The sequence below is a fragment of the Gracilinanus agilis genome, chromosome 2 (assembly GCF_016433145.1).
Source record: "Gracilinanus agilis isolate LMUSP501 chromosome 2, AgileGrace, whole genome shotgun sequence".
Classification (NCBI taxonomy): Eukaryota; Metazoa; Chordata; class Mammalia; order Didelphimorphia; family Didelphidae; genus Gracilinanus; species Gracilinanus agilis.
In genome coordinates, this window is record NC_058131.1 from 612,317,180 (window position 1) to 612,329,180 (window position 12,001).

Genomic DNA, 12,001 nt, shown 5'->3' on the forward strand with positions numbered 1-12,001 from the left:
CAGCGATACAAGGGGACACACAGACATGGAGTGAGAGATCTACAGTGATACACGGGGACTCCCAGACACCCAGAAAGACGCGCTGTCGTGGCACTGATTATCTGAGCTCGGGTTCGGTCTTCGTCATACACTGCGTTACACAATCTGTGCTCTCTTCCCTGTCTGAGCACTGGCTCCCTAACCAGACCGGGGATCCCTCCAGAGTAGAGACTTTAGCTTCTCTTTCTCCACAAGGTATTGGAGTACTGGGGGTGTGGAAGGAGGAACGGGAGGAAGGATGAGATACTCAGTGAATGTTTCTTGATCATTCAGCTGCGCTGGGAAGGGCGACTTTGTTGCCTGAAATAGGCCGAGAAACACCTACAGGCCCACATACTCAGTCCCAGATACAGTAGAAGGTGCCCAAATGGCCATTCCCACCCATTTAAGTGTGACTCCCCCTCCACACCATGTCCCAAACACGTGTGTGCAGATACACAGCTATCTGCAGACACTTCCCAATCACACACAAAACCAGGCTTACAAACACAGCCACATGCACAATCACACATCAAATCACAAAATAGTCACCTCCTCCCACTGTCTTCTTATTCTCCAGTGATCAGATCAAGGTTTGGTACTGTCTCTGCCTCTCCTTCCCCTTTCAGTGCTCACCCCCTACCAAGGGCAGAGGATCGATTGACTGGTCTGGCCTTCTGCCCGGGGCTCCATTAGCTGGGGCTCTGGTTTCCTCAAAGCCATATAGAGCCTGTGGTCTTCCTGCTGCCTTCCGGGAGTGGGGTGAGTAGGGTGGGGGGATGGGAGAAAATGAAACAAGCCCTAAAGTGTCTGTCTCCTTATCCTTTCACATTAACTTAAGGACTCAGTTTCCCCTTCTTTCTCTCTGAGAGGAGATGTTTAGGTGGAATAGAGCTGGAGGATCTTAGAAGACAGAGGGTCCATCCTTACCATGGTTGGAGTCCCTTAATCTCCAACACATCATACATTTCAGCCAGCCCTGCCTACTTCCCTTGAGCAATTTCTCTGCCCTGCTCTTCTTTTTTTCTTCATCTCTTTATCATCGTATTTTTTTTAGGCTCTCAGAGAAGCCCAAAATTTGGTGGGGGGAGTTACCTTCTGTATTCACTGCCTTCAGTTAGCAAAGACCTTGCGAAGACTGACTGGCCACTTTCCCTGTTTTATCATTTTACCCCAGTCTCCACCACTTTAGCCTGTAAGTTCGCCTTTGGGTCTAATTTTTATCTTTCCTGCTTCCAACCCATTTGCAGGAAAAGGGCAGGTAGGGTAGGGTCGAACCCAAGGGTGGAATAGGAGCAAGGATTTTCAAGAAAAGGGAGAAGAGACTTATGGCTCTTTGCTGTAACTTAATCCCCTAAATCTCAATAGCTTCTCCCTTCTTCCCCAGAGCCATAGATGCATTGGGGAATTTTCTCACCCATCTCCTGTCTTAGCCTTTCAGGGGGGTGAGGTGTGCTTGACTGGAATTCAAGGAGGCTGGGCAGCTCCACCATGAATCGCAGGAGATTATGGAGCTCAGGAAAGATCTCATAGGGTCATATATCTAGACCTGGAAGGACCAAAGAAGACATCTAATCCATTCTCCTCCTTTTATTTTACAGATGAGGAAACAAAGGCCCCCAAGAATAAGGTCACACAGGTAGTTAAGAGTCAGAGGTGGGATTCGAACCCTAGGACCTCCAAGTAACATTTTCTCTCCTCTTCATTTGAACTAGAACTCAGAGCTTCTGCTTCCTTCCCTCTACGTGTACTCAAAAAAACCTCAAGTCCATGGATATACAATTTATACAATCACCATCAAAGCCATCAAACATATGACTTGTGAGGTACAAATACAATTACAGCAACATATAATTACACTTAGAGTAATACATATAGTCACAGAAATCATATACACTTGACAAGCACAATCATACTCAGTTACAGACAGAAATAATAACACAATGTTACCAAATCAGTGGACTCTGATACCTCAACTCAAACTCCCCTAATAAGGCTGAAATGGATTTCATTCTCTCAGGAACTGCCTCACCATATTCCTCCTATCCTGCAACCTGAACCTCACTCCTCCCCAAATCATCAGGATATCCCCCATTCTCTTCCTCATGTCCCCCCAAGAAGCCATTCCCCATGAACTCCACATCATCCTCACTCCCCAGATTCAAGGGAAAGAGGGAGAGAGGTCTTTGGTCCATTGGTGGTATTAACACAACCACCCATCTCCCGCCTCCCCATCCCTCAACCCATCTCACCCTCCTGGCTTCCATGTGGGTTCTTGGGTTACCTTCCAAGGAGACAGGCTCAAAAAGGCCAAACTGCTCCAGGACCTTGACAAATAGGGCCAGGACCACAAGGACAGCCACCATCTCCAGCCCCTCTAGATTCATGCCGGGGAGAGGGGGGGCATGCCCCCCTTCCCTGAACCCCCTGCTTTGTCTGCCCTAATGCCTGCCCTTGTCTACCCCTTTCTCCTCTCTCCCTCTCCCTGTGCCTCACCCTCCTACAGGCTTCTCTCCCCTCCCTCTCTCCCTCCCTCCCTCCCTCCCTTCCTTTCTTTCTCTCTCCTTCCCTCCGCCTTTTCCATCCTCCGCCCCCCACCCCACCCCCTCTCACAGCCTCCTAGTCTCAGCCTGGGCCTCTTCCTCTGCCGGGGGGAAGGTACTGTGGCATGGAGTGCATTGACCCAATCCAATCAGCCAAGGGGAAGGGCAGTAAATCAGCCCTCATCCCAGGCACTGCCCCATTTTTTAGGGGGTGGCAATGAGATGGTAGGGAAGGGTCTTCAAGAGAGACAGGGAGACAGCGGAGGGGCCACAGAGAGGGGATGAGGGAAACATATAGAGGATTGGGACAAATGAGGGATAAAGATAGAGAGGGCAATACACTGGGGTGCAAACGAATAGGAAGCAGAGAAGATAGAGGAAAGGGGGACATGGGACAAACTGCATCAGAGACAGATAGAAGAATGGGAAAAACAGGCAGATGGGAAAGAGAGAGCATTTGGAAGACAGACAGGCAGACAAGGAGCCTGACAGGGGTACAGATCAAGACAAACAGGGAGACAGACTGGGAAATGGAGAGGAAATGAGGGGAATGGATAGAGAGCAGGAGCCTGATGGGAATACTGGGGGCAACAACGGGAGGAGGGGCAATATGAACTAAGAGGGCAGGGGAGGGGCTACTCTTGGCTGTCCTTTGGTAGGTGGAGGGCAGAGCAGTACCAGATAAGAGAGAACTTGGAGGTAAGAGCTATATGTGTTGTTCTGTGTATGTAAAAGTCCAATTATCCAAGGACCAGTGAGTGTTACATGTGTATCCTATAGATTGCATAGTTATGGATATGAATGTAAATGAATGTCAAATCTGTGTATGCCACTGTGGGTGGGTTTTTGTCTAGGGGCATGGCTGTGCACGTGTGGGATCTGCACGTTCCTGTAGAGGGGCGAAAGAGAGAACTCCCTGGTAGAGGTGGTAATGAGGAGCCTGGTTCCAGGTCTTTGGCCCTGCCAATCATCCTGGTCATAGCTCTCCCTTTTTAGGCCTCAGTTTCCCCCCAGGTCTCAAGGGAAGAGCATCACTTCCTACCTGGCTGTCTCTTTGGCCATAGCATTCAATACTGCTGCTACTAACCTGAGAGCAGCCTAGTGGGATCATTGGGATCACTGTCTCTGCAGACCTCTTCTGTGCCCTAAACCTGGGGAGGGGGTATGGGGAGAGACCTAAATGAGCTCAGTCTGGCAGGGGCTCCTCTGGTTCCAGCTAATGAGCTAAAGAGAGAAACTTGAGCCCACCAGGATCATACCATGATGGTTTCCTCTGCCATTTCAAGAAATAGCTTTCCTGGATGTCCTCTTTTCCTCATATGTGTGTGTGTAGGGGGGTCATTACAGGAGGGGAGGGGAGGAGAGATACTATAGCCCAAAAAAGTAACATCAATCGTGACATCTGGTCCTGGGTAACAAGATAGGCTATGGCCCCTGTCAGATCTCTTCTCTGGGAAGATAACATAGCAGGCCTAGCCCAGTTTCTCCTCCATAGCTAGGGAGAGCCAGGGGGGCCTGGGTAAAGGCTCTGCCCTGTCCTGGATCTCTCCGGGTGGCTCCATGCACCAGGGTCACAGGGAGCCAGCCTGTCAGTGACTGTTAGACCATGGATCTATTGGGTCAGGGAGGAACCGGTCCAGCAGCAGAGAGAGTCAAGGCTCAGGAGTGCCAATGAAGAAGCAGCAGACAGCTCTCACTAATGCCTGTTCTTTGGGTTTAACGGGAAGCGGGGAGGTGAGGGCTGAAGAAGGGGTGGCCATGGAAGAAAGGACCCAATAACCAAGTTTTCTGCCCAGGGGACTGACACTCCAGGGGCTGTAGTTCTGCACCCAAACCACTGGGGGTCACCCTGCTCTAACACAAGCCATCCCAGCCCCCCAGCTCCATTGTCTCACATAGATGGAAGGGTTGGGGGCAAAGTCCCCTTTACTCAGATCCACACTCCGTCCCCTTCCTCCTCGCTCTGGGGAAAAAATGAAGCCCCAGGTTTCATCACTGGGGAAATAAAATGACAAATATTCACAGAAGACTTACAGCCTCAACCCTTTGGGGTGTGTCCTCCCAGTCTAGCAACCAGGGAGAATGGGTTACCACTTCAGCTTGGTCCTAGGGGCCGTCCATAAACTTCCACTATTTAGGGCTTCTCTTTGTCCTTGCCATCAGGGCCCTACTCACTGAATCACAGAATCTCAGAATTGGAAGGCATCGCAGACCTGTACCTGAATAAGAAGCCTCTCTGAAAATGCCTGATTTTATGAAGAACATACATGTTTACAAATCATTACCTATACATCATGTCATGTCATCCCAAAGAGCTTGTGAGGAAGTAGCAGAGGGATTGCTGGTCCCATTTTACAGATGACGAAAACTAAGGCTTAGAGAGATAAAGTAAGTAAAGGCTTAGTCTGGTCACAAAACTGTTAAGTGTCAGAGATGGGATTGAAACCTTAGTCTTCCTGACTCTACAGATTCTTTTATTATACCATGCTAGTTCCCAATAAACCTAACCAATGGCCATCCAGCCTTCGTGTCAGGAAGAGGAAGCCACTATTCCAGAAGTGGGATAACTGTGTTTGCTCAGGGAGTCTTTCCTTTCACCTATTATTATTAGTTTTGCCCTCTGGAATCAACCAAGTGGCACTGGCCTCATCCACTTTCTATGGAAAAATATATATAACTATCAAGTCCTCTTGCCTTTTCTCCATTTCTAATTTCTTCAAATGATTGCTATATAACTTTACCATTTCTTCCTTTCTTTCTTCCTTTTTCTTTCTTTCTTCCTTCCTTTCTTTCTTTCTTTCTTTCTTTCTTTCTTTCTTTCTTTCTTTCTTTCTTTCTTTCTTTCTTTCTTTCTTTCTTTCTTTCTTTCTTTCTTTCTTTCCATCACACAGTAAGTGACTCCACCATCATCCTAGGCTCCTAATAATTTTTTCTGAACTAAATTCCATCTGGGACCTTGGGGTTGCTTTAATGCTCTAGGCATATCTGCCCTTGCCCTGTTCTCCTTCCCTTTCCCTTATGACTAGCGGGCACCTGCATTTCCCCTCCCACCATCCTATTCTCTAATCTCTGTCATCTAGACCCAGGATAGTGCCCTGGGCACAAGATCCAACCTGCTTCTGCCTGCCTCCTCAAGTAATCTCAAGTTGTTTTTTAGTGATGTTTTTACAAATATTATCTTTACAAATATTAGCTCATTTAATCCTCACAACAATACAGGGAGGTAGGTCCTATGATTATAACCACTTTACAGATGAGGAAACCAAGGCAAACAAAAGATAAGAAATTTATCCAGGATCACATAGTAAATGTCTAAGGCTGCATTTGAACTCAGGTCTTCCTGATTCCAGGTCTGGTGCTCTATCCATTCCCATCAAACTGAACCTAGATGACCTGCTGGCACTTGAGACTCAACATGATTCAAACTGAAATCATCATTTCCTCCCCAAACCTGCCTTTCCTCTTAGCTTTTTTATTTCTGTTATTGGTGCCACCATCTTTCCAATCTCCTCAGGTTTGCAACTTGAAGTCATACTTAACTTCTTTTATCTCAGAAGCCATACATCCACTTAGTTGCCAAGACCTTTGCAATATCTATTGCATCTGGTCCCTACTCTCTACTTCCACTACAATTCTAGTATGGATTTCAAGCTGGAAGAGACTTTTGAGGCTACCACGTCTAATTCTTTCATTTTACAGATGAGGAAAATAGTATATTAGTTATCTGTCTTTCTTAGTTTTGTTACATCTGAAAAACACGTCTTTCTTAATTTGGGTCACTGATGAGAAAGAGTAGGCAAGGCCATAGAAATGCTCTTGAGGAACACTTCTTTAGAAACCTCCATCATCTTAGTTCAAGACTTCCATCCTTTTTATCTCTGCCCCCTTTTGAAAAAACCTTTACCTTTTGTCTTAGAATGGATACTAAATACCAATTCTGGCAGGGGCTAAGCAATTGAGGTAAGTGACTCATCCAGGTCACACAGTAAGGAAGTGTCTGAGGACAAATTTGAACCCAGCGTCTCTGATCTTCAGTCCTGGCTTTCTATCCACTGAGCCACTTAGCTGCCTCTATTGTGATCTTTAGAATGGTCTTTTAGTTGTTTCCTAACTGGTTATTCAATTTCTAGTCTACATGGTTGGTCAACTGGTCGACATTGTCATCGTCATGATCATCATCATCATCATCGTATCATAATCACTATCCTTATTATTAATCACAGCTGAAATTTATATAGTGTTTTAAGATTTTCAAAGCTCTTACAACTCTCATTATTATAGAATACAAGTCTTTTCTCATGCTGTCCCCCGTGCTTAAAATAGATTTCCTCCTCATTTCCATCTGTTGAAATTTCTACCTTCCTTTAGGGCCCATTTTAGATGCCACCTCCTCTAAGAAACCTTCCTGACCTTTCCTTCCCAGTTGGAAGTAAGCTCTTCCTCCTCAGATTTTTTGTAGCACATTATCTGCTTTTCTTTTGCCTCTATAACATTCTACTTTGAATTCTGTTTATGTAGATGTCTGTCATAACAGCCCTATTGGACCACAAATTTATTTTTTTTAATTATTTTTTTATTTTGAATATTTTCTCCTAGTTACATATTTCATTTCATGTTATTTCCCTCTTTCCCAATTCCCCCTAACCCCCTTAGCTGATGCACAATTTCACTGGGGTTTACATGTATCATTGATCAAGACCTAATTCCATATTATTGATAGTTGGACTAGAGTTATCTTTTAGTGTCTACATCCCCAATAATATCCCCAACAGCCCATGTGTTCAAGCAGTTGTTTTCCTTCTGTGTTTCTCCTCCCATAGTTCTTTCTCTGAATGTGGCTAGTTTTCTTTCTTTTAAGTCCCTCAGCCTTGCTCTGGATCCTTGCATTGCTGCTAGTATAAAAGTCCATTATGTTCGATTGAACCACAGTGTATCAGTCTCCATGGACCACAAGCTTCTTGAGGTAGGTAGGGACCAATTTTCTAGGTCCTAGCCAAATGGTGGGTTTTCTTGTATTCTCATTTCCATTTCCAGCCCTTCTCCTGCCCACCATCAGGGATTTTATTTTCTTCTTTTCTTGGTTCTCTGAATTCTTCCAATCCAGCCATCTACCCTACAGATATTACCACCTGCTCTGCCACTAATCCCTTTTCTCCCTGACTGGAGAACACTGTTGGAGGTTAGAAGATTATGGCTCTCTCCTTAAAAGGGTTCATTCACTCAGTTTTGTAATTCTTCTTTTCACCCTCTCATTCTAAGTAGAGACTCACCTAACCCACTGTGAATATCTGACCACAGACCAAGTAGCAAGAGTAGAAGCAACATAGAGTAGTGGATAAAACACTGGATTTGGATTCAAAAAGACCTAGGTATGATCCTGCCTTATACATTTACTAGTTCTGAGACTCCAAGCATGTCACAACCTCTCTGGGCCCTTTCCCCTATTTATAAAATGAAGGGTTTGGACTCAAAGACCACTAATGGCCCTTCCAGTGTTTCACCTGTGATAGATAATGATCCTATAATCTATCCAGATAACCATCCATTCAGGACAACTTCTTGCCACTGGGCATTGTGATTCTCCACCCTTACTTTCTACTTCTTACTTTAGAAACCATAGCCACATCAATGCTCCCATTGCTTCTGGAAAGAATATGATAATTAACTATCCCTGTGGTTCCTTAGATGAAAACTCCTTTCCCTGTCTACTATGTGTGTATATATGTATGTGTTTGTTGTTTTCCCCACAAGAAGGTCAGCTTCTTGAAGGTAGGTCCTACTTCACCTTTGTATTTGTACCCTCAGTCCTCTCTAGGCTGCAATCTGAAATTCCACTACTGTACTTCTCCATTATATTTCCTCCTCACCTTTCAAGATCTTTTTATGCACTATCTTTTATTATTAGAATGTAAGCTCTTTGAGGGCTGGGACTGTTGTTCTCACTACTTGTATTTGTTTTCTCGGTGCTTAGTTCAATGCCTGCCACATAGTAAGTACTTAAGAAATGCTTCTTTATTTCATGCAGTCACTCCCTCAAGTAGCATCAGACACAAAACCAGCCACATAGTAAGAATCAGCAAAAAAAAAAAATTACTCATAGACAAATAGATTGAAGTTGTGAGGGGATGATTGCTATTTTTATTTTATGCAAAGTATTTTTGATTAGATAAAATAAGACAAGACTCCTTGAAAGATGTAATGACTGAGACTTTGAGAAGCCTGAGGCAAAGAAAAACTAGGGAGGTAGACAGACATAGGCTCACCAAAGGTGTTTGCCAACAATCAAACATAATGGACTTCTCTACTGGAAGCAATGCAATGATCCAGAACAATTCTGAGGGACTTATGAGAAAGAACACCTATCCACATTCAGAGGAAGAACTGTGGGAGTAGAAACACAGAAGAAAAACAACTGCCTGATCACATGGGTTGATGGGGATATGATTGGGGAGGTAGACTCTAAATGATCACGCTAGTGCAAATATCAATAATATGGAAATAGGCCTTGATCAATGACACATGTAAAACTCAGTGGAATTGCTTGTCAGCTCCAGGAGGAGGGAAAGGAGGAGGGGAGGGAAAAAATAGGAATCACGAAACCATAGAAAAATATTCTAATTTAATTAATTAAACAAACTAAAATAATGATAATAATAAAACAAAATAATAAAAAAAAGGTGTTTGCCAATGCCATGGAGCATGTCCAAATTAAAGAAGGATCTCTTCTGTAGATGGTAAGGATATCTAGTTGCTCCTGATGGTAGATGGTGTTGTACTAAGTGCATCAAGTTCCAAAACACTGCAGACATTTAAGTGAGATCTAGAATGACTCAAATGAAATTTGCCAAATCATCCACACAAAGAAAACAAAGTAGATGAAGAATGGCTATTTTTCTTGCTATGAGAGTTATGCAGGTCTTGCACATAGGGATATACATATATCCTGGATAGATCCTATGAATGGATTATCAGTTGAGAAAAGAATAGGACAAGGGAAACCTAGGTGGTTCAGTGGATAGACAGGTTCAAATCTGACCTCAAACACTTATGGCTGTGTGACCCTGGGCAAGTCACTTAATCCTGACTGCCTAGCCCTTACTGCTCTTCTGCCTCAGAACAAATACATAATAATGACTCTAGGATAGAAGGTAAAGGTTAAAAAAAAGAAAGAAAGAAAAGAAACAAGAGCTATAGGAGATACAATTGGAATGGGAATAATAGCTCTGCACAAGAGGTACAAAACTCTGCCCAAGCAACAAGTTCCATGGGACCCTGGGCAAGTCACTTAATCCAAATTGCCTAGCCCTTACTGCTCTTCCGCCTTGGAAGAGGTACTTGGTATTGATTCTAAGACAGAAGGTAAGGGTTTAGAAAAAGAAAAAAAAATGAAGAAATGAATAGGACAAGAGAGGGACCATGGCAGTTCTTTTAATTATCCCAATTAATTATCCCAATCTTTTCCCCTTTCCCCCACTTAACATCAACATTGTTCTGGTAGTGTTATATGACTGTAAATTGTGGTATTTTACCATTTCTGAGGACAAGAGGTTTAGAATTGACCAAAAGGCAGTAGAGTCATTTCATAGGTGTGAGCAGGCTGTAGCAGATTACAAATGAGGGATTTGAAGTGGCATGAAATACATCATCCAAGAAATATGAGGAATATAGAAATCTAGGGAGGGATAATCAATGGAAAGCATCATTGAGATGCATGTCTTGAAGTCAGAGAGCATAGTTTTGCTTATGAGTTCTCTTGCTAGATTTGAAGTCAGAGGACTTGTTTGCTTCCCAGATCTGTTGCTATCTGTGTGATCTGGGGTATATAACTTCAACTCCAAGGTCTATTTCAGTTCTAAATCTATGATCCTATGAAATAGAAGGATTTCTACTTGCTCCACTACCACCCTCTAACCCCAGCACATTGGGTTAATTCCCTATGGAAATTTAATGGGACATCGTGAGCAAGAGTTGCACAGGATCCAGAGCCACTGATAAGTTGAATGAATGAACAAATGAAATACAAGTAATTTATTAAGCATTAATCACTTATGCAGGGGATACAAGTAAGAAACTTTGATCAGTCTTGTTCTTAAGAATACATTTAAATGGGGGAGACAACACATGTAGAGGGGTGGTAGCCAGGGAAGGGCATTTTAGTCTAGGGAGACATAAGAATGGGACATAAGGAAGTCTCCTTTCCAGTAGCGATGGTAGTATTGATTTGATTTCTATTCTCCAAACAAGAGGGAGAGGTGGAAAGAGAAAGGGTCTGTTTGCAGCAGCAAATGGTGAGATGTCTAGCTTGGTTTCAGTTTCCTGGTAGATGGCCAAATGAGATGTGAAACTTAATGTAGGGCCAGTTAGCTATATTAGGCTTGGGGGATTGTGACCTTTTTACCCAGTGATCAGGACCAGCTCAACCATAGGGACCACCCACATCAATGGGATCCAAGATTCACTAGAGTATTGGGGTCTAAACCCATATAATAAGAGGATTTGGGAGAAGCCATTCTTGTGGGTCTGGGTATAGCTACACGAGTTATCTGAGAGAACCTGGGGCAGTGGACAAAGCTGGGTCTCTTAGGCAAGATCATCAGTTGAATTTAGGACCTATCAATTACTTATGCCTTCCAAAAAGCTAAGAGGCAACAACTTCAGCAAAGTAAGGCTACAAAATAAACTAAAAATCCAAGAACATGTAAAATAATAACAATATCCAAGAAGTAATCATAGAAAAGGAAATCTTATTACAAAAATGCTAAATGCTTAAAATTCTTAAGGATCAATCTATATAAAATATTTATATAAATAATGAATATTTATATAACATAATATATAATTATTTAATATTTATATATATATTAATAACATAAAATATTTATATAGAGGGGGCAGCTGGATAGCTCAGTGGATTGAGAGCAAGGCCTAGATTAAAATCTGGCCTCAGACATTACTAGCTGTGTGTCCCTGGGCAAGTCACTTAACCTCTATTGCCTATTCCTTACTGCTCTTCTGCCTTGGAACCAATACACAGTGTAGATTTTAAGACGGAAAGTAAGTGTTTCAGGAAAAAAAATAAAAAATAAAGGTGGAACAATAGAACAAACTAGGTAAGGGAGAATTAGAAACAAGAGAACTCATGAACCTAGGTTCAATAATTTGGAAAACATAAATTACTTTTGAAAGGATTCCCTATTTTAAAAAAACAAACAAACTGCTGGGAGAACTGGAAAGCAATCTGACTAAAATCAGGCTTAGCTGAATAACTTATACAGTGGTTCCTTAACACACAAGTTTAATTGCTTCCAAGGCCAAGCTTGTAACTCAATTTGCTTGTGTGTCAAATCAAATTTCCCCCTTGAAATTAATGTAAACTCAATTAATCCATTCTGGCCCCCCAAAAACACACAAATTTTTTGTTTTATGTTTTTAAATGCAAA

At 43.0% G+C, this 12,001-nt stretch overlaps 1 protein-coding gene across 7 annotated transcripts in view; it reads right to left on the reverse strand.

Annotated features, from left to right (window-relative positions):
- Positions 1-12,001, reverse strand: part of KCNIP2 (potassium voltage-gated channel interacting protein 2) — a 34,440-nt gene that overhangs the window by 6,399 nt on the left and 16,040 nt on the right. Inside the window, exon 1 of one of the 7 annotated variants that reach the window (XM_044665513.1) lies at positions 2,303-2,405. The exons of the other annotated variants lie outside the window; for them this stretch is intronic. Coding sequence (XP_044521448.1) covers positions 2,303-2,405 — 103 coding nt within the window. Of the gene's footprint in view, positions 1-2,302; positions 2,406-12,001 lie in introns of those variants that run through there. 7 annotated transcript variants of the gene reach the window in all.